Source organism: Cervus elaphus, chromosome 26 (assembly GCF_910594005.1).
Source record: "Cervus elaphus chromosome 26, mCerEla1.1, whole genome shotgun sequence".
Taxonomy (NCBI): Eukaryota; Metazoa; Chordata; class Mammalia; order Artiodactyla; family Cervidae; genus Cervus; species Cervus elaphus.
The window spans coordinates 42275819-42300091 of record NC_057840.1 but is presented as its reverse complement, the minus strand read 5'-3'; the positions used below and the strand labels follow the sequence as shown (position 1 = coordinate 42300091).

Sequence of the window (24273 nt, the reverse complement as noted above, 5' to 3'; positions counted from 1 at the left end):
GCCCCGCGGCGCGGCCCGGGAAGGTGTGTGTCAGGGGAGGGGAGAAGCTGGGAGCGGCGTTCCCAGCAGCCCCCGCGAGCGACGTCGCTCGGTCCTTTCCACGCCGTCGCGGCTGCAGTGGCCACCGCCCGGCCCGCGGACCGTGAGACGCTGGTTGCCCGCGGTGTGAGGGAAACTCGACGTGCGCCCCGCCGCCAGGATGGAGGGTCCTTTGTCCGTGTTCGGGGACCGCAGCACTGGGGAGGCGATCCGCTCCCAGAACGGTGAGGGCCTGAGCGAGGCCTGAGGCGAGCCCGCGGCGGTGCGCGTCCCCCTCACCCCCGCCTCGGCCTTGGCTGCTGTCCTCGCGGCTTCCCTTCTGTTCCCCTCGAAAGGGCCCCTGGGAGTGGTGGGTGGCGTCTCAGTCCCGCGGCGGGTCTCGACCGAGGGCGCAGCGCGGTTTGACCGGATGCTGCGGAGGCCGGGAGCTGGGAGACCGAGCTCGTCGCACCGGCACGTGTCGCCGCACCTCCAGTCCCTGCGGGCCGGGGGCCCCTGCGCTCGCCCTTTTGTTTCGTTTCTAGTCCACAAAGGCGTCTCTGGACCTCGTTTTACAGCTGTTAGCCAGACAGAACTATCTCATTGGGTTTTTTTTTTTTTTTTTGATTGATGAGTGCGTGACCATAGACCGCTCTTCGGATGACTTGAGCATTGTTCAGTTCAGTCGCTCAGTCGTGTCCCAACTCTTTGCGACCCCATGGATTGCGGCAGGCCAGGCTTCCCTGTCCATTGCCAACTCTCGGAGCTTGCTCAAACTCGTGTCCGTCAACTCGATGATGCCATCCAACCATCTTATCCTCTGTCGTCCCCTTCTCCTGCCTTCTATCTTTCCTAGCATTAGGGTCTTTTGCAGTGAGTCAGTTCTTCGCGTCGGGTGGCCCAAGTATTGAAACTTCAATTTCAGCATCAGTTCTTCCAGTGAATATTCAGGACTGATTTTCTTTAGGATTGACTGGTTTAATCTCCTTGTAGTCCAAGGGACTCTGAAGAGTCTTCTCCAGCACCACAGTTCAAAGCATCAATTCTTCGGTGGCTCAACTTTCTTTATAGTCCCAACTCTCACATCTGTACATGACTACTGGAAAAACCATAGCTTTGACTAGACAGACCTTTGTTGGCAAAGTAATCTCTGCTTTTTAAGATGCTGTCTAGGTTGGTCATAGCTTTTCTTCCAAGGAGCAAGCGTCTTTTAATTTCATGGCTGCAGTGATCTGGGAGCCCCAAAGAATAAAGTTTGTCACTTTTTCCATTGTTTCCCCATCTATTTGCCAGGAAGTGATGGAACCGGATGCCATGATCTTAGTGTTTTTGAATGTTGAGTTTTAGGCCAGGTTTTTCACACTCCTTTCAATTTTCATCAAGAGTGAAATTTGCACATTGTCTCCTGCGGTTATCCTCTGCAGTAGATGCCAGGTCCCTACAGGCCAGATTTAGTTCTTAGCCACCTGTCACTGACCACCTGTTTAGCAGGCGGACTTTTTGTTGAATGATACATAAGCGATACTTAAAATGAGTTTATCTAGTAAACTTTAACCTGTTAAAGCATTTGCTGTTGAGTCGCTTGAAGTCACAGATCTTGTGAATCTTACCAGTTGAAATCAGTCAGTCTTACCGTTATTTGATAGATTCTTAATTTTTGTCTTGGGCAAATTTGTAGTCAGAACATTGGAATTACTGATTTTTTTTAAATAACTTTTTTTTAACTTGCCAGAATCTGAAAAAGGCTGGTATCTTTTTATGTTTTGTATGGAGTGGCAGAATCTGCAGTAAAGACTAGTAGGTGATTATTTTTTCTTTAAAGCAATGGAGTGAGTGCTCTTAATAACAGTTGGTGTCTGTCTGCAGTTGAATTAAAACTGTAAATTACTAGGTGCTCTCTCTCTTTACATTAGACTTTTGGTTGATTTTCAGGTTAGGACAGATTAGATAAATTTGAAAATTCAGAGGCTGTCATTTAGTTCTTTTAGACTGAAATGATTGTCTCTTGGGATCTTGAGTTTTCAAAAAAATTTTCTTTGTATCTACAGTCATGGCTGCAGCTTCAATTGCCAATATTGTGAAAAGTTCTCTTGGTCCAGTTGGCTTGGATAAAATGTTGGTGGATGACATTGGTGTAAGTATAGGTCTACACGTGATGTTTGTTACTTTAAAGAATAAGTTCATAAATATCTCACTTTGTAAATTATTTGTGTTTGTCAGAGCGCTGGTATTGGAAGGTATATAGAAGGTGAATGTATCATAATAGGGTTGGGCTAATTTAGGGGGTGGTCTGTTTCTGTGGATGATTATGTCATTTTTTTCTCCTCTGGAAATTTCTTAGGATGTAACCATTACTAATGATGGTGCAACCATCCTGAAGCTACTGGAGGTAGAGCATCCTGCAGCCAAAGTTCTCTGTGAGCTAGCGGATCTGCAAGACAAAGAAGTCGGAGATGGGACCACCTCCGTGGTAGGTAAAGACTGCTAGCTGAGGACTAGTGTTTTTCTTTCCCCTGAAATTAAAGTTTCAGAAAATGAAGCTCTAACCATAAATAAGTCATTTAAAGGAAAAAGGAAATGTTTTCTTTTTCTCTCACAACCTGAGGCTCAGAAGAAGTTCCTAAAACCTTACCAAGTATTTTTAAAAAAACAAGATGTTTTTATATTTTAAATACTGGCAAGTGAACTCATGAGTTCAAACGGGAGTTTGAGAGAGTTTGTAAACATGATCAGTAACATGATATAAACTCCTCGAAGATCACCCAGCATACTGATGTAGTACAAACACTTATTATTTGATGAGGGAAAAAAAAATAATTTGCTCTCTTAAAAAAAGCAGTGGTTTGTGGGGAAATGTTTAATCTCTAAGCCATGGAAGAATAGAATCCACCTCTTCTGAAAGAATAATCTTTGCTAAGTAAGTTGTTCATGATAGCAGAGCTTTTTAAATACAATTAATTTTCCCTCCAAAGATGCAAGCAAGAATTTTAAAGTCTTTTTGATTAAAGCATAATTTTTGGTCTTCGTAAAAGGATGGTTTTCTAAATAACAATCTAAAATAGTACAGATCAGGCATTCCCTGGTAGTCTAGTGGTTAGGACTCCAAGCTTTCACTGCTGAGAGCCAGAGTTCAATCCCTGGTCCAGAAACTAAGATCCCAGACACTGAGTGGAGTGTCCAAAATAAACAAATAATAAAACAGTACAGATCATTGAATCATCAGACTCTTCATTTAGCTTATGTTGAAAGCTTGGTGAGCACTTCATCTTGAAAAGGAATGAATGTATCGTCTCTGCTCTTCTGCTACAGAACTAGCTTATTCTAGTTAAGAGCCAGAACACTTTGCTGACTCCTATCTGGCTTTATCCATTTCCATATGAAATGTTGCGTAGGGTTATCTTTTTCTGATTTCTAATAAGGAGTTAATCTCGTCTCCCCTATTATTCTGATTATTACCTTCTGATACGTGTTAGTATTTGTGCATATGTGTTGCCCATAATGTCAGGCTGACATGAGAGCAATGGATGTTTTCTCTGCAGGTTATTATTGCAGCAGAACTTCTAAAAAATGCAGATGAACTAGTCAAACAGAAAATTCATCCCACATCAGTTATTAGTGGCTATCGGCTTGCTTGCAAGTAAGATTGTTACATTCAGAAAAAATTTTATTTGTTGTTTGATGTAATAGTTGAGAGTCTGTGTTCTGTACATTTTTCAGTCGATGACTATACTTTGATAAAGCTGTGTTTTAGTGTATATGTGGTAACACTTGAAATAAGAACTGGGGCCAGTATCCCTTTTTTCCCATTTGACTACCACACTATCTCCTGATAGATTTTAGTGGCTATGCTTATGGGATAGATGAGAACTGCCGTGATCTGAAGAGGGAGGATTGTTCGTGTCCTCCTCCTATATGAAATGGCTGAACAGAGCATTGATGCCCTAAGTATTGTTGTGCCACACTGGTAAAACAAGATTCTCAGTAGTGAGTTGTTTTCTTCCCCACACTTCAAACAGGGAAGCAGTGCGTTACATCAGTGAAAATCTGATTATTAACACCGATGAGCTTGGAAAGGATTGCCTGATTAATGCTGCTAAGACATCGATGTCTTCCAAAATCATTGGAATGTATCCTTATGATGGGCCAGTAAAGTTTAGGCTTTTTAAAAGTAAAACCCTGTGTTTTTGTGCCAGATGATGCTGTATTGAAGTTGCCTATTTTCCTTTTTTCAAAGGGCAGGGTAATACACAGTATTGTGAAAGTAGTGTGCAGATAGTGATAAACAGTTTTCTAACATTTCAGTGGCATATATAATGCTTGTTTCTTTGATGAGATTGCTAAAAGGAAGTGCCTTTGTATTACCCTTGATTTTCATGTGCACCCACTGTCCATCCCAAGTCTCCCGTTTTCCTTAACTGCTGGCTTAGAAATGGTGATTTCTTCGCTAACATGGTGGTAGATGCTGTGCTTGCTATTAAATACACAGATATCAGAGGCCAGCCTCGCTATCCAGTCAATTCCATTAATGTTCTGAAAGCCCACGGGAGAAGTCAGATGGAGAGTATGCTCATCAACGGCTATGCTCTTAACTGTGTGGTGGGATCCCAGGGTAAGGCTTGTGATTTCACTTGGTCATATAACCGGCGGGCTAAAGGATAAAGCTAGCTATTTGTGGATTAACTACTCCATCTTCAGATGAACTAGATCCAACTTGTCTGCTTTTGTTGTTTAATGAAGCCCAGAGCTAAAGGAAATGGTACATTGTGTTGCCAGTTTCTTTGTAATGTAATTGCATGTGATTAAGAAAGATGCAAATAAGAAAGAAAGCACATGTGTTTAATGCCATGAGCTTTTGTTTATAATGTCAAAAGTAATAAAATCTAAATTTGTATGTTTACATATAACGATTTTAAATCTCTTTGCAGTTCTTTCTAAGGATAGGTATATTTTATAAAATGTAACATTGTTAATTGTAAAGGTACTTATTGTTATGTTCAATTTTAGGTATGCCCAAGAGAATAGTTAATGCAAAAATTGCTTGCCTTGACTTCAGCCTGCAGAAAACAAAAATGAAGCTTGGTGTACAAGTGGTTATTACAGACCCTGAAAAACTGGACCAGATTAGACAGAGGTACGTTGAGAGAGTCATTTTTGACCTTGGGAAAGGCATGTTTGTAAATTACCCTTTTTTAGAGCAGGTGACGGTAAACTAAAAAGTCTAATGGGTAGCAGGGTATGATGGATTACGCAGCTGGACTTTTTTTTTTCCCCCCAACTGTGAATGTCTTAGAGGACTTTAAAAATTAACATTTTTAACCAAAGTCTAATTAGGTTACCTAAACTGCCAGGAAAATTAGAATGTGACAGTGTCTTAAGAGAGATTAGGGTGATACATGAAAACTGACGTTTTGTGAAATTTTGGTTTTATGAGTATAGTGATATTAGGGCTTTGAGATATGTCCAGGAATGCGTTTCCTCGAATAGTAAAGAATCAAGCATATAGTATTGACTGTGTCAGGTACTAGGCAGTGCATGTGGTCTTAACTATTGGTTGACATGCTAGAGAGCTAGTTGTGAAGGTGTTCCCCCCCCCCCCCCCGCCCTTTTTTTAAAGAGTTACTGTATCTTTGCTGTGCTGGGTCTTTGTTGCAGTGCGCCGACATTGTGATGATTGCTCCTCTGGTATCTGCATGTGTGCTCTTCCCTTCCTTTTAATAACCAGATGTGTCCTTTTTTCCTTCAAAGGCCAATCCCTTTAGAATAAGTGTTTGAGATCCTGTTGCCTTCTGCTTTTACAGTCTTGCTTCATTCATTATTCTTGCTCAACTGCATATTCAATACTGATTCTACTCTTCATTCCTTTCTAGATTCCTATTGTAGCTCTTTTATCCTTAAGTAATATAAAAGCCTCTTATATCTGCCTGCTGTGCAGGAGACCCAGGTTCAATACCCGGATTGGGAAGATCCCCTCGAGAACGGAATGGTTACCCACTCCAGTTTTCTTGCCTGGAGAATCTCATGGACAGAGTAGCCTGATGGGCTACATACAGTCCATGGGGTTGCAAAGAGTCAGATATGACTGAGCAACTAACACTTTCACTTCACATGTAGCTCTTTTATCCTTAAATGTACACATCCTGTTGCAGTTACTCCTGGTCCTTCCTCATTTCTGTATAGCCAGATGTTAGAAGAGTGATTGGCACAAAAACTTTTCTGGTCTTTTATTTCTTATGCCCTTTTCAGCTCCTCCAGTGGAGAACCACTCTAGTGACCACTGCTATGAAGCTCATTACACACATCCAGTTTCACTTGACCTTTATCAAACTTTGGCTACTTTTTGAAAGACTTGGAGGATGGAGCAGCATTTTGCTTCTGCATCATCTGTCCTCCTGTGCCTGGGCCACTGCATCCTCTGTGCTGGAGAGCTTGAATTGATTGAATGCTTCTTAAGCATCTCAAAGTCATTATGTCTGAAATTGAACTTGTGATGATACCCCCAAATCTGCTCTTTGCTGTTTTAGTTAGGGACCCCTTTACTGAGGAGGAAGACTAGGAAATGTCCTTAACTACTTTTTTTTCTTTTTTCTGCTAACCTATCAAAGATCACTTGATATTGCTCTATAAATTAAATCTCAAACTCACCCACTTTTCGTTTCCATTTTCTTGCCCAAGCTGTTGCAGGGGCATCATGTTGGTCATCTTGGTTCCAGTCTCAACACCTAAAAGGCTGTTTTCCACACAGCAGCCAAGTTGATCTCACCCCTTGCAAGGCCAGAGCCTCTTGGAGATGTCCCATCATTCTGGGTTAGTTCAATTCCTTACCTGCTCTTTGCATTGTGGTCTAGCACAGCTGAAACCAGAATCCACCAAGCTCCTCCTCTAACAGCTTCAGTCCCTAAGAGTAGAATGTTCCTTCCTCTGCCCACAACATTCTCTGCCTACTTGTGTGGACTGGTTGATTTTTTTACTTGTTTTTCATTTGGTAACTTTCAGAGATGCTTCTCTTTCCCTCTCAGTCTGAATTATGCTGCCCCTTGAGTTACTGCAGTTTGTCTTCCTGGGGCTTACGCATTTTCTAACTATGTGTTAATACGTCTTAAAGTGTAAGCTCTATGAAGGTAGAGGCTGAATGACTTAGTTTCATGGCTTTGACATACATACAGTATTTGTCTAGTATGTAGAGAGGTTTTTTGTGAGGTGCATCTTTGACTCATTTCACTTTAAAGATTCTTTGATCTTGAGACTTGCCTAGTGGTCCAGCGATTAAGACTCCAAGCCTCTAATACAAGGGACTCGGGTTTGATCCCTGGTTAGTGAACTAAAAGTCTACATGCTGCATGGTGTGGCAAAAGAAAATAAAAAGATTCTTTGATCTCATCTACTGTTCTTTGAATAAGTAAATATTTATTGACTGTTTTTCAGAGTGTGTATCCCGTAGGTTGGTTGTAATTCCCGTGCAGCTTCACCTGAATATCATGGGGGCTTTAGATTCACCTTGTTGAAAACCAAACTCTTTTTTTTTTTTTCTTTCTTATCCCCAAACCTGTTAGTATTTATTTCACTCCAGAAATCATTTGTTTTATCTCCCAGTCACCCAAGCCATAAGCTTTGCCTTCTCTGTTAAGGCCATCTGTTCACATCAGATAGACTCATCTCCAGTTAGTGCCTCAGAGTGTCTTCATTATTTCATCCTTTGAAAACACAGACTGATAATACCACTCTCTTTAAACTATTAAAAAGAAAAAAAAAAATTCTCGATTCAGACTCAGACATTGCTACAGAGTTCTTCATTTTCTGTTGATACCTGGAGTTCCAACTCTGGACCCCTCTCTTAACTCCAGACCTTCAAGCTTTCCTTGTCCCACCTGCCAGCCTGGACACGTGGCTCTCGCCTGCTTGTCTTTCTGCATTGCACTGTAGTGACACTTACCTTGGAGTTTGGTTGACAGTCTGTCTTCCCACCAGGTCCGTCAGTCTTCCTTTCCTAGGCGCCATTCTTGGTTAGAAACTAAAGTTGGGGTGGGGAGAGCTAACTGGTATTTTATTCCTTGAACTTTCTGTAAATTGGACTGATTTAAGTTCTGCTCATAGAAGGGAGAAACTCGTTAGTATTATTTAATCTGTGGTTATTTTATGAAAAATACTTAATAGAAGTTCAAGCTATATGTAATAGTAAAAATACAGAAGATAACTACTCAAGTACTGCATTTTTGTAGAGAGTCCGACATCACCAAGGAGCGAATCCAGAAGATCCTGGCAACTGGTGCCAATGTTATCCTAACCACTGGTGGAATTGATGACATGTGTCTGAAGTATTTTGTGGAGGCTGGTGCTATGGCAGTTCGAAGAGTTTTAAAAAGGGACCTTAAACGCATTGCTAAAGCTTCCGGAGGTATGTCTCCTGCCGGCTGTGTTCCTTTTATGTTGGATGCTAACAATAAGCAGATCCAGAAAACTTCCTTAATGTTTTGCGTACAAAAACATGTTGTAAAATCTTTTTTGTGCATTTGTAACTGGGAAAGTTCTTCAATGTTCTTCACCTCGAAGTGACACAGTTCTCTTAGGATAGGACGGTTCCTTGAATGTCTAACTGTAAGCCTTAAACTTGAGATTGTGTGTCACTTCTATAGTAAATTCCATGTTTCTGAATGTTTAAAGCAGGGTTGAAAATATTCATGAGAGAACGGTGCTTACAGATGATTCTAATTACTTTTAACAGCAATTATTCTGTCAACGCTGGCCAATTTGGAAGGTGAAGAAACTTTTGAAGCTTCAATGTTGGGACAAGCAGAAGAAGTGGTACAGGAGAGAATTTGTGATGATGAACTGATCTTGATTAAAAAGTAAGCTGCTTTCTAAATTGTAAGGCTGTACAGATTTTATTGAGTGAAAGCAGACCATCTTCCCATTTATTTGCTGCTATAGTCCTTCAGTGATATGAGCAGTTATACGCATGGGATAAAACAATACTGGGCCCTTGTAAATGGAGGTGAAGTTGCCGTTTCATCTCTTCTCCACGGTCTAGACATTGCTTCCCTGTCTAAATGTCCTGTGTAAGTAGAAGTGAATTTCTTCATGGACTTACTACTGTTGAATTGATATAAGACTATCACTATTGTTTTAAATAGCACTAAGGCTCGTACCTCTGCATCGGTCATCTTACGTGGAGCAAATGATTTCATGTGTGATGAGATGGAGCGCTCCTTACATGATGCCCTTTGTGTGGTGAAGAGAGTTTTGGAGTCAAAATCTGTGGTCCCAGGTGGGGGTGCTGTAGAGGCAGCCCTTTCCATTTACCTCGAGAACTACGCGACCAGCATGGTAAGAACACCCTGAAGCCTGTTCTGGTTCATGAGAGTACGTCTCTTCTAAGCCCTGAGCTGCTGCTGTGGGTTTTCTTTTCTTTCTTTTGTGAAGACAATTCATTGTCTTTCTCCTTAGGGCTCCCGGGAACAGCTCGCTATTGCAGAGTTTGCAAGATCTCTTCTTGTGATTCCTAATACTCTGGCAGTTAATGCTGCCCAGGACTCCACAGATCTGGTGGCAAAATTAAGAGCTTTTCATAACGAGGCTCAGGTTAACCCAGAACGAAAAAATCTAAAATGGTAAGTGTATGTTCCCTTTTTCATTGTCATTTGTGTATCATATGTGGTAGTTTGGTTTTTCTTCTTAAACTCATTAGGGGGATGACTAGTGATTGCTAGCATTGGTGTGTCTTAGTTATCAAATGATTTCTCACCTCTCTTCTCGGTAGTCATTTAGGTACAGTAGGAACATCCCCCAGAGATAAGAAATTACTTTTGGGTGGTCCATGCCTATTTTTAAGTGGCATTTAGAAATATTTTACTACCATCTAGGCTTTCTACACCTCCTTCAGTGCTGAATTTGTTTATCCATAATTACTGCCCTCCGGTTTCCCAAGGTTAACATTTTAATGGAATAGCTGGCATTAATAAGCCAGCTTTTAAAGGGGTAGAATGGGATGGATGTGAATTACAGAAGAGGCCATTTAATTGTTTTTTTCCTAAATTGCAGGATTGGTCTTGACTTGGTCAATGGTAAACCCCGTGACAACAAACAAGCAGGGGTGTTTGAACCAACCATAGTTAAAGTTAAGAGCTTGAAATTTGCAACTGAAGCTGCAATTACCATTCTTCGAATTGATGATCTTATTAAATTACACCCAGAAAGCAAAGATGATAAGCATGGAGGTTATGAAGATGCTGTTCACTCTGGAGCCCTTGATGACTGACCGGTTTTATTTATAACAATGTTAAATGCAGCTTGCTTGTACCTCGAATATTACACATTAAAGTGCAACAGGCTGCCGAGTCTTGTGTCTCTTGTGAAGTGGGAAATAGTTTCCTCACTTTGGTCCTCTGGTTTCACATGACTTAGTATTATTAGTTAAAAAATGCAGCTGTGGTTTAGTTTAACTCGGCCTCATGAGCTGTTGCGCAGTGTCACCCTCTCTGAACACACATCGCTATTCCCATCCCACCCCCAATGCACAGGGCGGCGACACCACGACGTCCACCCTGGCGCTCCAGCGTGTGTAACAGGGTGACGAGAATCCGACAGCCAGAAGCTCCAAGAGGATGGCCCAGGGCTATGGCTCCTCCTTCAGTGTTGACCTGAGGGGCGGAAAGATTGTATCATTTATAGTTTTCTCTGGACGGAGTTAAATTAATGTCGTACCAGTAAACTGCCTTCTCAAATTCTGTTTTTAACTTCAGTTGCTGAAGTGATTTTACCCTTGAAACATCCATTCTGACTACCTTAGTTTAAAAGATTTAAAAAATGGGAATTCTTTGGCAGTCCAGTGGTTAAGACTTGACCCTTCCACTGCAGGGGGTTGCTGGTTTCAATCCCTGGTCAAGGACTTAAGATCCCATAACAAAGATTTAAAATGCACTCTTTCTGTGGGAAATGAGCTAACACAGATAAGTTTTTTGCCGTAGGAAGCAAAAAACCTTCCCGAGTCCCAGTAGGAACCCACCCAGTGCCCACCCATAACCTGTATCTTGGTGGTGACAGCCTTAAAACTGAGGCTTCCCAGCTGGTGCTAGTGGTAAAGAATCCACCTGGACTGCAGTAGAATGCCAGAGACCTGGGGAAGATCCCCTGGAGGAGGGCATGGCAACCCACTCCATATTCTTGCCTGGAGAATCCCATGGACAGAGGAGTCTGGTGGGCTACAGTCCATGGGGTCACAAAAAATCAGACACAACTAAGCATGCATGTATGTCCAACTGCGACACCGTGGACTGTAGCCTACCAGGCTACATGGGATTCTCCAGGCAAGAATACTGGAGTAGGTTGCCATTTCCTTCTCCAGGGGACCTTCCCGACCCAGGGATTGAACCCAGGTCTCCTGCATTGCATGCAGACGCTTTAACCTCTGAGCTACCAGGGAAGCCTGCATGTACACACAGTCACATGCAATTTCTTGCACTGTGAACATTCATTTGCACATTCTCAGGATTACTTGCTTATGCTTACCTTCTCTGGGTTTAATCCAAGTTCTTTAGCTATTGCAACAGAGAGGGCTGCAAAGGCTTCATTGATTTCAAAAACATCAACATCCTCCAGTGACCATCCTGCTTTTGCAATCTAAAGGAAAGGTTAAATGGAACACAGGTTTAAGAACTCAGGCAGAACCATTCTTTGTTGTAGATGTAAAAGCAGGATGTGTGATGTTGAAGGATCTCTTAAAAACCACCCACTTAATCTGAACCAGTTACACTTGTTACATCCACATGAGGTTATAGAGCATGTGATCCAAATGTTGGCTGCCCTTTTAGTAAAGAACAGCGAAAACTAGATGAATAAGGTTATTTAAGGCCAATGGAAAGGCTCAGACATGCAGGTGAAACCTGATAGGAATACAGATGAAAACAAAATCAAGCCTCCTCTCAGCATTTTGGAGTGGGAAAGATCTGAGTAAAGGTTTGAAGGCGGCGGAAATAAAGCATTTACAAGTTATGTGTGTGCTCCCAAAGAGGTTTTAGCGACAAAGGACAGGTACCAACATTCAAAATGAAACTCACAGCTTGCTTTATTGCTGGAATTGGTCCTATTCCCATAATGGAAGGCTCCACACCTGCTTGTGCCCAGGAAACTATCTGTGCTAAGGGTGTGAGCCCACGGTTGCCAGCTTCAGACTTCTTCATAAGAACCACTGCTGCAGCACCGTCATTAATTCCTGTAAAACAGGAATGTCTTGCTTTTGGAAACCATCCTCGTTAAGTACCTGTATCTACTTTGTCTAACACCAGGAGACATGAGTTACGTAAACCTTAATACATCTTGGCAAAGTCATTTACTGTTAAGTTGGGCTTTATACTGTAATTAGAAATGGTATGTTTGCCAATCTGATAGACTACAGAACATTTCCATGGGAGAACAGGAAGACGAAAGCAGTGGAGGACAGGAGATTAATAAAGTGGAAGTAGCAGCCCAGACATCACAGAAGGTAATCGGAGTTTCTGGTTTTGGAAAAGCACAAAGGTAGTAGATAAAATCTAATGCACTTTTTTCATTTGTATGTCCCGATAGGATACTGCAGGGAAGCCAAATCCATTTTAGTATATTATATGAGTCCAATATGAAGAAACAAATGGTCAAAACTACATTTTTCCCTAAACCAACTGAAATAAGGTTTTAGAATAACCTGTACAGGAACCCCCTCGGTGGTCCAGTAGCTAGGACTCGGTGCTCCCAATGCAGGGGGCAGGGGTTTGATCCCTGCTTAGGGAACTAAGATCCCACGGGTCACAGGCACAGCCCCCCAGCCCCATCCCCACCCAAAAAAGAATAATCTGAGTACATGGTAGTCCTTGCAGAAGATGGTATTCCCCAAACCGCCCTTCAGATAATTAACCTGAAGCATTAGCTGGGGTGACTGTTCCCGTTCCATCCATAAGGAAGCAAGGCTTTAGCTTAGACACGGCTTCCATGTTGCTCCCATGGCGAGGAAACTCGTCTGTTTTAACTTCAGTAAGACCTGACAAAAAGGAAAATAAATGACCCAAGGTTAGTACAGAGATGGCAGGCAGGGTACTAGAAACAATGGATTCCTCAGACATGATAAAGATTCACATTTGGAAGAAAAATTTATTATAGAATACTTCCATTCCAATAGGAGAAAAGTCCACAGTAATACACATTGTATGTTAAGACATCACATTAGCACCATCTTCAGTGTTTTCCACACCAGTACAGCCCTTTCTGCGGAAGGCAGTCTCAGGGAGTTCTTCATGTAAGAGGTTGCTAAGGTTTGGGGTATAGATCTTGGCTGGTTACAGCTGACTGGGTCTAGGGTGTCAAAGCCAACCTCACAAAGGCTGGACATAGTTGATGTCAGTCAGGAAAAGAACTTAACCATTGTGTTCCATATTGGAGAAGAGCTAAGTAACCCCAAAAGATGACACCCTCAAGAAATATGAAGCACACACAGAAGCGACAGAAATGAGTGGACAGTCGCTTCTGAAGAAAGAACTGGTAGGGGTAGAAAGGTGGGTTGCTGCCTTCCAACAACCAGGGACCAGCGCGCCTGTCTCAGCCGCGGGGAGACCCCGGGCCAAGAGTGTCTCCCCACCTCATGTTCAGATCGACCCTGAATACAGCTTTTCTTTGCATCCCGAGAGACATAACTAAGATAACAATGCACAAACATTCCTGTAAGGTATTCTTTTGACTATTATTGATTTCCTTGTAGACGAGAATTGACTGCCTTATAGAATAGGAATGATTTCCTTATAGATTTCCTGTTGACGTTTAAACCTTAACGAAGGACACACCCACCTTTTTTAGAAGATACAAAAACTGGTACGATCTCTTTGTCAAAACGGCCTGCCTTCTGTGCGTTCTCCGTCCTGTTTTGGGACAGAACTGCAACCTTGTCCTGGTCCTCTCTACTCACTTGCCATTGTTTGGCCACATTTTCAGCTGTGAAAGAAATTTAAAAAAAAAAAAAAAACCCAAACATTTTCAGGATGGCTTCTTGGCTCAAGCCCTGATGCCCAACATCGGCGGGCCCACTGGTGGGCTGAGACAGTCCTCTGTGGTACTCCTGCCTCCCATCAGGTGTGGAAAGGTTGCAAGCGTTCTTAAGAAGCCGTTTTCTTTCTTTGCTTCCTTCCTTCTCTTTTCCTTTCTATAAAGTAACTTCCAGAAATTTCCTTTTCGCTGCTTCACCAGTTGTTCCTATTTTTTGGCCCCGTCTGCTTTCTCACTCGGTTTCTGAACCATTTGATGGAAAGTTGTAGATATCATGCCCCTTCATCATTTTAATGTCAGTGTATATTTCCCCACAAGAAAGGCCAGCTTCTTACATAACCACGGCTACCAAAATCAAGAAATGTAACACTGATAAAATACTGTTATCTACACGCTCAGTCGATATTCAAGGTTCACCGGTTGTCCCAGTGATGCCCTTTATAGCTAATTTATTCAGTATCATCCAACCACGATCACACACTGCATTTCACTGTCAATCTCTTTAGTTTTTACTTGCAACTAGTCTTAGCCTATCTCTGTGTTTCTTAACCTTGTTATTTTTGAAGGGCAGGGGCCAATTCCTTTGTCAGATGTCACCAATCCTAATTTTTCTGATGTTTCCTCAAGATTAGATAACACATTAGAGTATAAAGTTAGAATATTCTGACGTGTTAGAATATAATGTGGGAAAGTACGGGATGATGATTATATTTTCTTTTCATTGAATCTTATCAGGATACATGTGGGAGTTTATCTCAGGTTATGTCAACTTTGCTCACTTGATTAAAGTGATATCCACCATATTTCTATACTGTAAAGTATGTGCAGTGTATTAAGTGTGCAATAGCACTATATCTAAAAAAACAATGTACATACCTTAATTAAAAAATACCTTATTGCTAAAAAAATGCTAACCATCATCTGAGCCTTGGAGCAAGCTGTAGTGGTAATAGCAAAGATCAAAGCTCTGTTTCCTGCTTTGTCGAAATTGTTTTGGCTATTCTAGGTCAAATGGTTATTCAGATCACCATAATGAATACAATAATGAAAAGATGGTTGAAATATTGCAAGCCTTGTGGGTGGATGAAAACCTGATTGTGTAGTGCAACGAATAGAATACAGAGTTCGATACCAGAAGTACTAGCTTATCTCTGACCTTGCCTTGCACAAAGCCACTATTTGTGAGACCTGTTTCTTCATATGATAAAATGAGAGATTAACCCAGAAGAACTCCCACCGCCAACTTCCCTGACAATCAAGGAGTCACAAAGGAGAGAGGGAATATTTCCCCAACTTGGCTTCATCAATGGGGAACTATCCCCGTCATCAGGGATACAAAATGATGAGGACTTGGTCCCTACCCTTAAAGAGGAAAAGCACCTGCAAAACCCACTGTTGCACGACCTTCTCTAACCTTTTCACATTTCAGCCACGTCCGCCTTACCTGTAACGCCCATGTGATAGTTGTGGAAGGCGTCGGTGAGCCCATCACAGAGTATACTGTCAACTAGTGGTTTTTCCCCAAGCTTGACTCCCGTCCTCAAGTGAACCAAATGAGGAGCCTGCAAACAAGAAATACAGATGCATTAGGTGTGGTTGTAACTAGTCCTCTCCTTAGGCTCCCACTCAAAACCGTCCAGTGGTTCCTGAGTCTTCACCAAGTCCCCCTTGTGATCCTTCTCCTCCGTTCCAGCCCATCTTCCTCATCACCAGGGCCCAGGGCCTGAAGACCCCTGGAATTAATAGGCTACTCCACCCTACCTGCCCTTGGAAACCCACCTGTAACTCTCTTCCCTACGCATTTGCAGCTTTCCGTCAAACAAACCTGTGCATTTTGTCCTATTTCTTTAAAAAGCTCATTTATTCTCTTCAAAGCAACCAGAGATCTGTTACACAAAGAGCTGATCAATGAGCTTAAGTGATGCTAACAGTGTGTTCCTTACTTTGATGGGACGTACACTACCTAGAGTGAGAATAATCAGGTTGCCTCATTAACTGATGGGGAGAGATTTCTCAGTGGGGGGATTTCAAGGATTTCCTCTTGAAAGCCGCTCAGTCATGTCCGACTCTGCGACCCCATGGACTATACGGTCCATGGAATTATCTAGGCCAGAATACTGGAGTGGATAGCCTATTCCTTATCCAGGGGATGTTCCCAACCCAGGAATCAAACCAAGGTCTCCTGCACTGCAGGGAGATTCTTTGCCAACTGAGCTATCAGGGAAGCTCCCTCTCAACTCCTACCAACTCAACAGCAGCTAGAAAGGAAAGACTAAAGAGTCTGAAGATCTCTATTTTGAGTCCTGGCTCTGGGCCTCGGTTTCCTTACCTGTAAATTGGGAATAAAACCAAAACCAAGGGCCGTTATGACTGCATGTGTAAAAGCACCCCATGAAGCACTGCACAGGTACTGCTGTGGCCCCACCGGAATCACTCTGTGCTGCTACCCTCACCCTGTCTCCTCCCAAGCCTGAGCAAGGTGGGCTGAATCGGTCTCTGCCCAGGGGTTCCCCAGGGGAGACCCTGAATTGCTACAGGAAGCAGGGGATACACTTTGTCCTTTTCCCCCACTGTATCAGTGGGAAGGATGGAACTTGGCAAAGCCAATCCCCCCTGGCAAGCCCACTGGAGATGGGCACCGCTCAGTGGGTCCTCTCCTCCACACTGTGTACCTACAAAAGGTCGACAGGCTGTGGTCCCCAGGAATACCCTTTGTCCCGTGCAGGAAGGTGAGTGCAACATCTGGTTTCTGACTTTCCCTCACAATCAGAAAGAAATGTAAAACTAAAGACATCACACTGGTTGACCGGCTTTTTCTTCAACTTGAATTTCCCAATCACTGTGAATAATTAACACGCAGGCAGGGATCAAGGTTCGATCCAAATTTTCCTTGTTCCCTGTCTGGTTCCAGCTTTCAGACCATCGGTCGACCCTGCTGTGGCAATGGACAGGAGTTCATCAGTGAGTGGTCAGGGAACGCCGTCTCTTCAGAGGTCTTACCTTACTCATGTTTTCCATGCCTCCTGCAACAACAATGCTGGAGTCTCCTATCTTTATCGACTGGGCTGCAAGGCACACGGCTTTCAGGCCTGACCCGCAGATCATTTGGCAGCTCCACGCAGGAACAGAGTAGGGGATTCCTGCACCCACACTGGCCTGTCGAACAGGGTTCTGCCCACAGCCTGGAAGAAGAATCACAGAGGCCTCTCAGCAGCCAAAGAGAAAGACAGCATGTTGGGATGAAAATGCATGCAAAGTTCAAGAGATTGCCAAGTGGATCTCCAGCCATTTCCCAGCCAAGTCAAGTTCACGGGAGAGGCAGAGAATTGTGTGGATCTGCCTGTCCGGGTCTGACCATTGAATACATATCTTGTGCTGTTTCATAGAAACTTAATGAATATAAGCTTTCTCCTCCACAAAGAAGTTATTAATACTGTAAGAAGGAACTGTCTTCTTGATCTTTTGATCAAGTGTGTACTTGAATGAGCACACATAGAAAAAAAACAGGGCAGAACTTTGGCATTATTCCTATTTTTCACTAGGGCTATTTGCTTTCTTGATCATGGCCTAAGATACCTGGGAGGATAAGGGTGCATGTGTGCCCAGTCGCGTCCAACCCTATGGACTGTAACCCATCAGGCTCCTCTGTCCATAGGATTCTCCAGGCAGGAATACTGGAGTTGGTTGCCATGCCCTCCTCCAGGGGATCTTCCAAACCCAGGGATTGAACTTGCATCTCCTGCATTGCAGGCGAATTCTTTACCCACTGAGCCTCCTGGGAAGCCCGGAAGGATTAAAAGGGTTACTTCAAAGAGGAAACCTCTGCTAAGAAACACCTCTTTCCTTGCTTACTATTCATCACACCATCATTAACTGGTTATATAATAAGACATGTACAAAATCAGAACTGACAAATACTTTTCCATAATTCAATTGCAGGCACTTCCTTCAGGGAGGGAAGGAAGTATGTATTTATTCATACATAAGTATGTATAAATAAGTATGCATTTATTCATAATCCCCATCTTCAGGTGTGTGCATGCTCAGTTGCTCAGTGTTGAAGACTCTTTGTGACCCCATGGACTGTAGCCCACCAGGCTCCTCCATCCATGGGATTTTCCAGGCAAGAATACTGGAATAGGTAGCTATTTCCTACTCCAGGGGATCTTGCTGACTTAGTCAAGAAATGAGTGCCAAACAGAATTAATTAATGGTCTGCAGTTAGCAGAAAGTGAGCTCAATGAGAATTGAAGATTTCCATCTTCATGAACATTGTGTCAGCTGATAGAAAAATGTCTGGGGTGCAGCAGTTGCCCAGTGAATATTAGTTACCCAATTGTGGAGGGGACCTGGGCTTAAAGAGTAGGACAGATGTGGGTTCAAAGGCTGTGATCCTGTATTCATTGCTCAACCTCTAGAAAAATGTCTGGGGTGCAGCAGTTGCCCAGTGAATATTAGTTACCCAATTGTGGAGGGGACCTGGGCTTAAAGAGTAGGACAGATGTGGGTTCAAAGGCTGTGATCCTGTATTCATTGCTCAACCTCTAGAAAAATGTCTGGGGTGCAGCAGTTGCTCAGTAAATATTAGTTACACAATCGTGGAGGGGATCCAGGCTTAAAGAGTAGGACAGATGTGGGTTCAAGGCTGTGATCCTGTATTCATTGCTCAACCTCTAGAAAAATGTCTGGGGTGCAGCAGTTGCTCAGTAAATATTAGTTACACAATCGTGGAGGGGATCCAGGCTTAAAGAGTAGGACAGATGTGGGTTCAAGGCTGTGATCCTGTCTTCATTACTCAACCTCTCAAGTGAAGAGTGATGTGGAAGAGGTAGCAGAGAAACCTCTGTAGGAGTGGAGGGCCCTACAGCAAAGGAACAAGTCTGGGCCATGGGTCTGGGAAGAAAGGAGGGAGTGTTCCAAAAGATAAGTTAACACCTGAGGGTATGACTCAAACCCTTTTAAAGCCTTGGAAAGTCAGGAAAAAAGTAATGTGCTTCAGCCTTAAAGCCCACGAGGACAAAGTGAAAAAGGAGAACTAGGAAGAGGAACTAACTACAAAACTGCAAAGTAAATGTACAGAAAAATGGGCTGGGTCTCAGATAAGGAAAGGACAAAAGTTGGCAGTAAGTGAATGTGACACCATTATCACTAGGAATAACTAGAACTTATGATGCTTCTGAATGAGCGTGAAAGTAGTTATGGATAACTAACTTGGAATTGTCAGTGGGCATGGGCCTGTAAACCTAGTGGGAATCAGAAGTGAGCTGGAACAGTCCCGAGATTCATCAACAGCAGCCCCTCCAGGGGTGAGGGGTCCCTCTCTGAGAGCCACCCACCATGCCAGCACAGAAGTCAGCCTGGTGCAGGCCAAGGACTGACTTGTGTCAGTGAAGCCCTGTCCCAGCACCTAGCACAGAGCGGGGCACAGAAGAACTCAATGCATTTTTATTGAATATGGGAAACTTTAGGGAAGTACAAAAGACCCTGCATCCTCTCCCATGCCTCAGGCTGGTCCTGCTTCTAAAGAATGAAAAGGCAGCAGAGGACGGAGATGTAGGATCGATCAGGAAACGTATATTAAAGACGCTCAGGGTTAAGTTGGAGAGAAGCTACTGATAGGGCCTGGCAAAGGGCGACAGGAGATATTCTAAGAGAGGGAATGCATGGAGGCAAAAACGCATGTTTCTGTGTGTGAAGTGGGAAGCAGGGGGAGGAAAGATTATTGCTTCCAATAACTCTGACCTAGGCTGGCGGGTCACTGTGGAGTTACCTGCTGCCAAAACGTGTCCAAATATGACCTCTGAGACCTCTTCGGGAGCCACAGCGGCCCTTTTCAGGACCTCTCTGATGACAGTTGAGCCCAGGTCATGCACAGGAACGGTGGATAAGGCACCATTGAAGGAGCCTAGAACAGACGGGAAGACGAGGGAGATGGAGAGGGCGCCCGGGGCGGTGGGGGCGCCGGCGGACCGGTGCTTTTTCCCCCGGAAAAGACGCCGCACTGCATCTCGTACGGGCACAGAGAGGAGCGCGGGGGACGCGCAGCAGTCGAACCCCAGGAAGGCAGTCCCCAGGATGTGCGGGGAGACTGCGGACCCGCGGGAAACCTATCCATCCACTCCCCCAAATCCGAGCTTTATGGGCGCGGCCAAAGCTTCCCTAACAAAAGAGGGCATCCAGTCCCACGTGCCCAGGGCCTTTGAAATCTATACACCGCTAAGGACATTCAGGCAATTCTCTCTAACCCTCCTTTTAAGCGACGCGACCCCCTGGCCCAGCGCCCACCCCAGCTCAGACCACCCAGCGACCCCGCCCCCTGCAGCCACAAGGCTGAGGTGGTGCCTCCCGCGGCTGGCCAATCAGGGGGCTCGCGGCAAGGCGTCTCTCCCCGTTAACCAATAGGAGGGCCGGGAGGCGCGGTGGCCCTACCCAAGACGCCAATCAGAACACTCAGATGAGAGCGAGCGAGGAAGGGGCGTGGAAAGCAGGCTGGCCACGGAGGCGCGAGGCGCAGGGTTCTGAGCGTCCCGGAGGTCCTGTGGTGGGTGGGTTGGGGGGACGGGGAGAGGGGGTCCCCGCGAGCAGGCCAGGCCTAGCTCACGGCTCAAACCCCACGCCGGGTCCGCCTTCCCACTCACCTATGATGGTGCGCGCCGCCGAGACGATGACCACCGGGTCCGAGTCTGCACTCATCCTGCCGCACGACCGCCTCTCGAGAAGTTCCTGTGCGCCCCAGAGCAGCCGGCTTAGTGAGCGAAGGAGGCCAGCCCTGCCGCAGATATACCGCGCTGGGGGCGGGGCCTCGGACAACCCCGCCCACCGCCCCCGGCAGCCGCCGGTGCGCATGCGCGAGGGCGGGGCGGGGGCGGGGTTGAGGGTTGCTGGCCGCCGGGCCTGGGGCGGAGGGCGGGGCCTCTGGGCCCGGAAGCTGCCGACCACCTTTTATCTGGATACCCCCAGAGCGGTCGTTTCTGCCTTGATCATTTTTGTTTTGAGGGATGGTGGTGGTGGTTTAGTCGCAAGTCTTGTCCGACTCTTCCGACCCCATGGACTGCAGCCCGCCAGGCTCCTCTGTCCATGGGATTTCCCCCGCAAGAATATTGGGGTGGATTGCCGTTTCCTTCTCCAGAAAATCTTCCCGACTCAGGAAGGTTGTCTTTCTTTGAATTTAAGGTTTTTTTGGAGTCACTAACAAGTGAGGCGGCAGGCGTATCCCGCGTTCAGCCCAGGTTCTGGATCTCTGCAGTGAGAATTCAGTGCGAATCCAACCAGCTGCAGGCCTGCGGGCCTCTCTGATGCGTGCTTTTTGCTCCCGGGGCTTCTCGGGTTCCTCTTTGTTTTCCCTGGGCGCCCGTAATCCATCATTCATTTACGTAGGGGGCTAGCTTGGTTCCCCTCTGCAAACAGCGGGAGGACTCCGTGCCCTTCTGTGGGGTTGGCCCCCTTGCTTTTCTTATCCTGGAGGATCAGCCATAGCGGCGAGTGTGTGAGGAAAGTGTCTCTGTCCCACAGATCAAAAGGATTTCCCCTAGTTGACCGTGTAGACAGTCTGGAAGGCGAGGAACATGTACAATAATAATAGCTGGATGACTTCTGTTTTAAACCTTTTCCAACTTCCTATCCCCTGTTGGGCAAAGTTCAAAATACTTCAGAGTTCTAGGAACCTCTCAGTACCTGGCCCCGCTTTCCAGCCTCAGCTCTGGCGATTTTGCCCTGGACTCACTCCAAAAATCTAGTCTCCCAGAGAGAAGTCTTGCTTTGTCTTATTCTCTCTAGCAATAGGACAGTGTTGATCAAGCAATAGGGGCTTACTTAATGCTTATCAAATAGATATTAATGCATTTTTCATGGTATTATCCGAGAGCTTTAACCATGCGCAAGGGTTGCATACAAAGAGGTTAGAGTTGGCAATAGACACGGAGTTTTACAAGTATTTGTGTAATAATTAACACTAAACCACCATTAATTTTCTGTATTGACAAGGTGTTTGAGTAAAGGATACTTGGATGGGGTAATCAGTGATGGCTGGAATTTCGAAGCTGAATAGACTTATCCTGTTTAAAAAAAAAAAAAAGAATAGACTTGATTTTTTCACCTTTTTTCCATGAGCCCAGTTATATAGTGATTGGATCCTAAACATTCATTTTACTCTAAATAGTCTTAGCCCTGGCCAGTGGTTTTGGAATGTACACTGACCTAATCTCGGCCACAAAAATGTAAAGGGAAACTGGCTGGGTCGCTCTCGGAAAGGTATTCTCACTTCTGAGAGAGAGAGATGGATCCTTTTTCCCTATAGACATTGTGGTGTCTGGGTGTGAAGCCTGGAACTGCTGCACCTACATTTTGATCATGGTAAGAGCCAGCATGATTGCAAGGCCAAGTCTGAAGACATCTGAGCAGGGATGGACAGAACTATGGCCTTTGGAAGACATCTTTGAGAGCAATTCCAGACTTCACTCAACCTCTGATCTTCCAACCATGTGAGACAAGCTTTCCTTAAATTGTTTAAGTCCTGGCTTCCCTGTTGGCTCAGCCGGTAAAGAATCTGCCTGCAATGCAGAAGACCTGGGTTCAGTCCCTGGGTTGGGAAGATCCCCTGGAGAAGGGGATGACAACCTTACTCCAGTATTCTTGCCTGGGAAATCCCACGGACAGAGGAGCCTGGCGGGCTACAGTCCATTTGGTCGAAAAGAGTCAGACACAACTGAATGACTAACACATACTATTGTTTAAGCCCGTCTTAGTTAGATAAGCTGTTCTGTTAAGTGTAACTGAGAGCATCCTCATTCATCCAGGCTGACTCCCTAGTAGGAAGTTACTCTGTTGGGTAAATCAGAAATGCCTAATATGCTAGGAAGCAAAGAGTTTCTAGGCAGGCAGTGCAACTTGTTGGGAACACTGGAGGAAGAGAATTTAGTTACAGGTTGAGGGAAAACTGTTGACAAGACAGGGGGGATCCTCCTGAAGAGCTTTCAAGTAGATTGAAAATTCATTCAGTCCTGGGAACACACATTAAGACATTGCAGAGATATGCACATGGGGCCAGATGACTAAAGCACAGGCCCTATGGGGAAGAAGATGCTTGGATAATGGTGGTCAGGAGAATCCTCAGCGTCTGGAATCCTGATGGAATCAGCAGTCTTCTGACTGGAATGTGTTCTGTCCTGAAACATGAGTTTCCAAGGAATTTAAAGGAACCTGTCCTTCGATTTCACGCTCTGTTCTATACCAGTGTCCCCTTACATCTCTGGCCACTCTCAGCCAGGCTTACTTTGCCCCTTTACTGACTGCTTGGAAATCTCTCCCTAGTTTGTCTTCTGAGCTGACAGACCCTATAAAAATTTGCCATAAGCACATCAAATTTAACATCCCTAAACCAAACCCATTGTACCCACCTCTTCAAGTCTTTATACTATCTCTATTCAAATCTGAGCTTCTGTTTACCAGCCTACCATGTAGCACTCTACTTAGACATCTCTTCCTCCAGGAAGACTTCCTATTTAGTACCTCTGAGCATGTCCTACACCTTTCTCTACTTACCATATTAAACTTCCTACTTCTGTCTTCTCAAGATCTTGCTGTACTGCCTTATGCACAGCCCCTGGCACATTACAATTAAATATAAATGAATACTAATACATTCTTTAAGCCCAGGGCCTTATATATATGAATGACTATATTCTTCTGAATGCAAGAAATGTATTCACTTGTTTCCCACCTGGAGGCTCTATTCAGAACCAACCAACCTAACAGCAAAAGTTGAGAAGACAATTGCTTGCTTGCTTTTGTTGAGTGGCCACTCAACACCTATCCTCAGGGAGTCCTCAGTTTTGTCTACCCCACAGCTGGGGTAGACATATGGGCCAGATAGGGAAGTGCCAGCAGAGAAGGGCAGTAGGCAATGGTTGGGCACGGGGAACAAACCAGTTAGTGAGAAGTAAGAAACATGAGAGAAAACTGCCAGAATGACTTTAATTGTTTGCAAAAGTGTTCTAGAAACCTGAGTGCTCTGTTGCGTCAAACATAGCTGAGAGGTCAAGAGAACTGGTCTAGTGAGCCCTATGTGACAAGCACTTTTACATTTTTTTGTTGTTAAAATATTCCCAGCAGTGGTACCCACTAAATCTTCTGTGAAGAGATGGCAACTGGTATATCCCCTAGTAATTTCAGATGTTGTGAAGTCGTCTCAATCCTTTTGTCCACAAACTGGTATCATTTCCTTCAAGGGCTAAAATGAACACTTCTGAGAGATTA

The 24273-nt window shown here is 44.5% G+C and overlaps 2 protein-coding genes and 2 non-coding genes across 4 annotated transcripts; 3 read left to right on the top strand and 1 right to left on the bottom strand.

Annotated features, from left to right (window-relative positions):
- TCP1 (t-complex 1) lies at positions 1-10364 on the top strand. Its single transcript, XM_043887989.1, has 12 exons — positions 1-263; positions 2067-2152; positions 2360-2488; positions 3558-3655; positions 4035-4145; positions 4446-4627; positions 5023-5149; positions 8235-8410; positions 8738-8861; positions 9147-9339; positions 9460-9623; positions 10054-10364. Exons 1-12 carry the CDS (start codon positions 200-202, stop codon positions 10268-10270), a joined length of 1671 nt encoding a protein of 556 aa, XP_043743924.1. The 5' UTR covers positions 1-199; the 3' UTR covers positions 10271-10364.
- LOC122684564 lies at positions 3818-3953 on the top strand. The gene has a single exon (XR_006338102.1). It is a non-coding gene; the product is annotated as a small nucleolar RNA SNORA29 (small nucleolar RNA).
- On the top strand, positions 8920-9049 carry LOC122684563. Its single transcript, XR_006338101.1, has one exon. It is a non-coding gene; the product is annotated as a small nucleolar RNA SNORA20 (small nucleolar RNA).
- On the bottom strand, positions 10257-20818 carry ACAT2 (acetyl-CoA acetyltransferase 2). The gene is made up of 9 exons (XM_043887991.1): positions 20658-20818; positions 19790-19924; positions 17020-17201; positions 15464-15581; positions 13825-13968; positions 12902-13024; positions 12069-12223; positions 11521-11631; positions 10257-10652 (listed from the first exon to the last, which is right to left on the bottom strand). The coding sequence occupies exons 1-9, from the start codon at positions 20710-20712 to the stop codon at positions 10482-10484; spliced, it is 1194 nt and encodes a 397-aa protein (XP_043743926.1). The 5' UTR covers positions 20713-20818; the 3' UTR covers positions 10257-10481.
- Between the last annotated feature and the right edge of the window lie 3455 nt (positions 20819-24273).

What these genes read in the sequence shown, in the direction of transcription:
- TCP1 (XM_043887989.1), top strand. Translation starts at nt 200, where the DNA reads ATGGAGGGTCCTTTGTCCGTGTTCGGGGACCGCAGCACTGGGGAGGCG. An exon ending in GGCTATCGGCTTGCTTGCAA is followed by an intron (nt 3,656 to 4,034) that starts GTAAGATTGTTA and finishes CACTTCAAACAG; the next exon opens with GGAAGCAGTGCGTTACATCA. An exon ending in CTGTGTGGTGGGATCCCAGG is followed by an intron (nt 4,628 to 5,022) that starts GTAAGGCTTGTG and finishes GTTCAATTTTAG; the next exon opens with GTATGCCCAAGAGAATAGTT.
- ACAT2 (XM_043887991.1), bottom strand. Translation starts at nt 20,712, where the DNA reads ATGAGTGCAGACTCGGACCCGGTGGTCATCGTCTCGGCGGCGCGCACC. An exon ending in GCATGGAAAACATGAGTAAG is followed by an intron (nt 15,582 to 17,019) that starts GTAAGACCTCTG and finishes TCTTGTTTGCAG; the next exon opens with GCTCCTCATTTGGTTCACTT. An exon ending in TTCCAGCAATAAAGCAAGCT is followed by an intron (nt 11,632 to 12,068) that starts GTGAGTTTCATT and finishes CCTTTCCTTTAG; the next exon opens with ATTGCAAAAGCAGGATGGTC.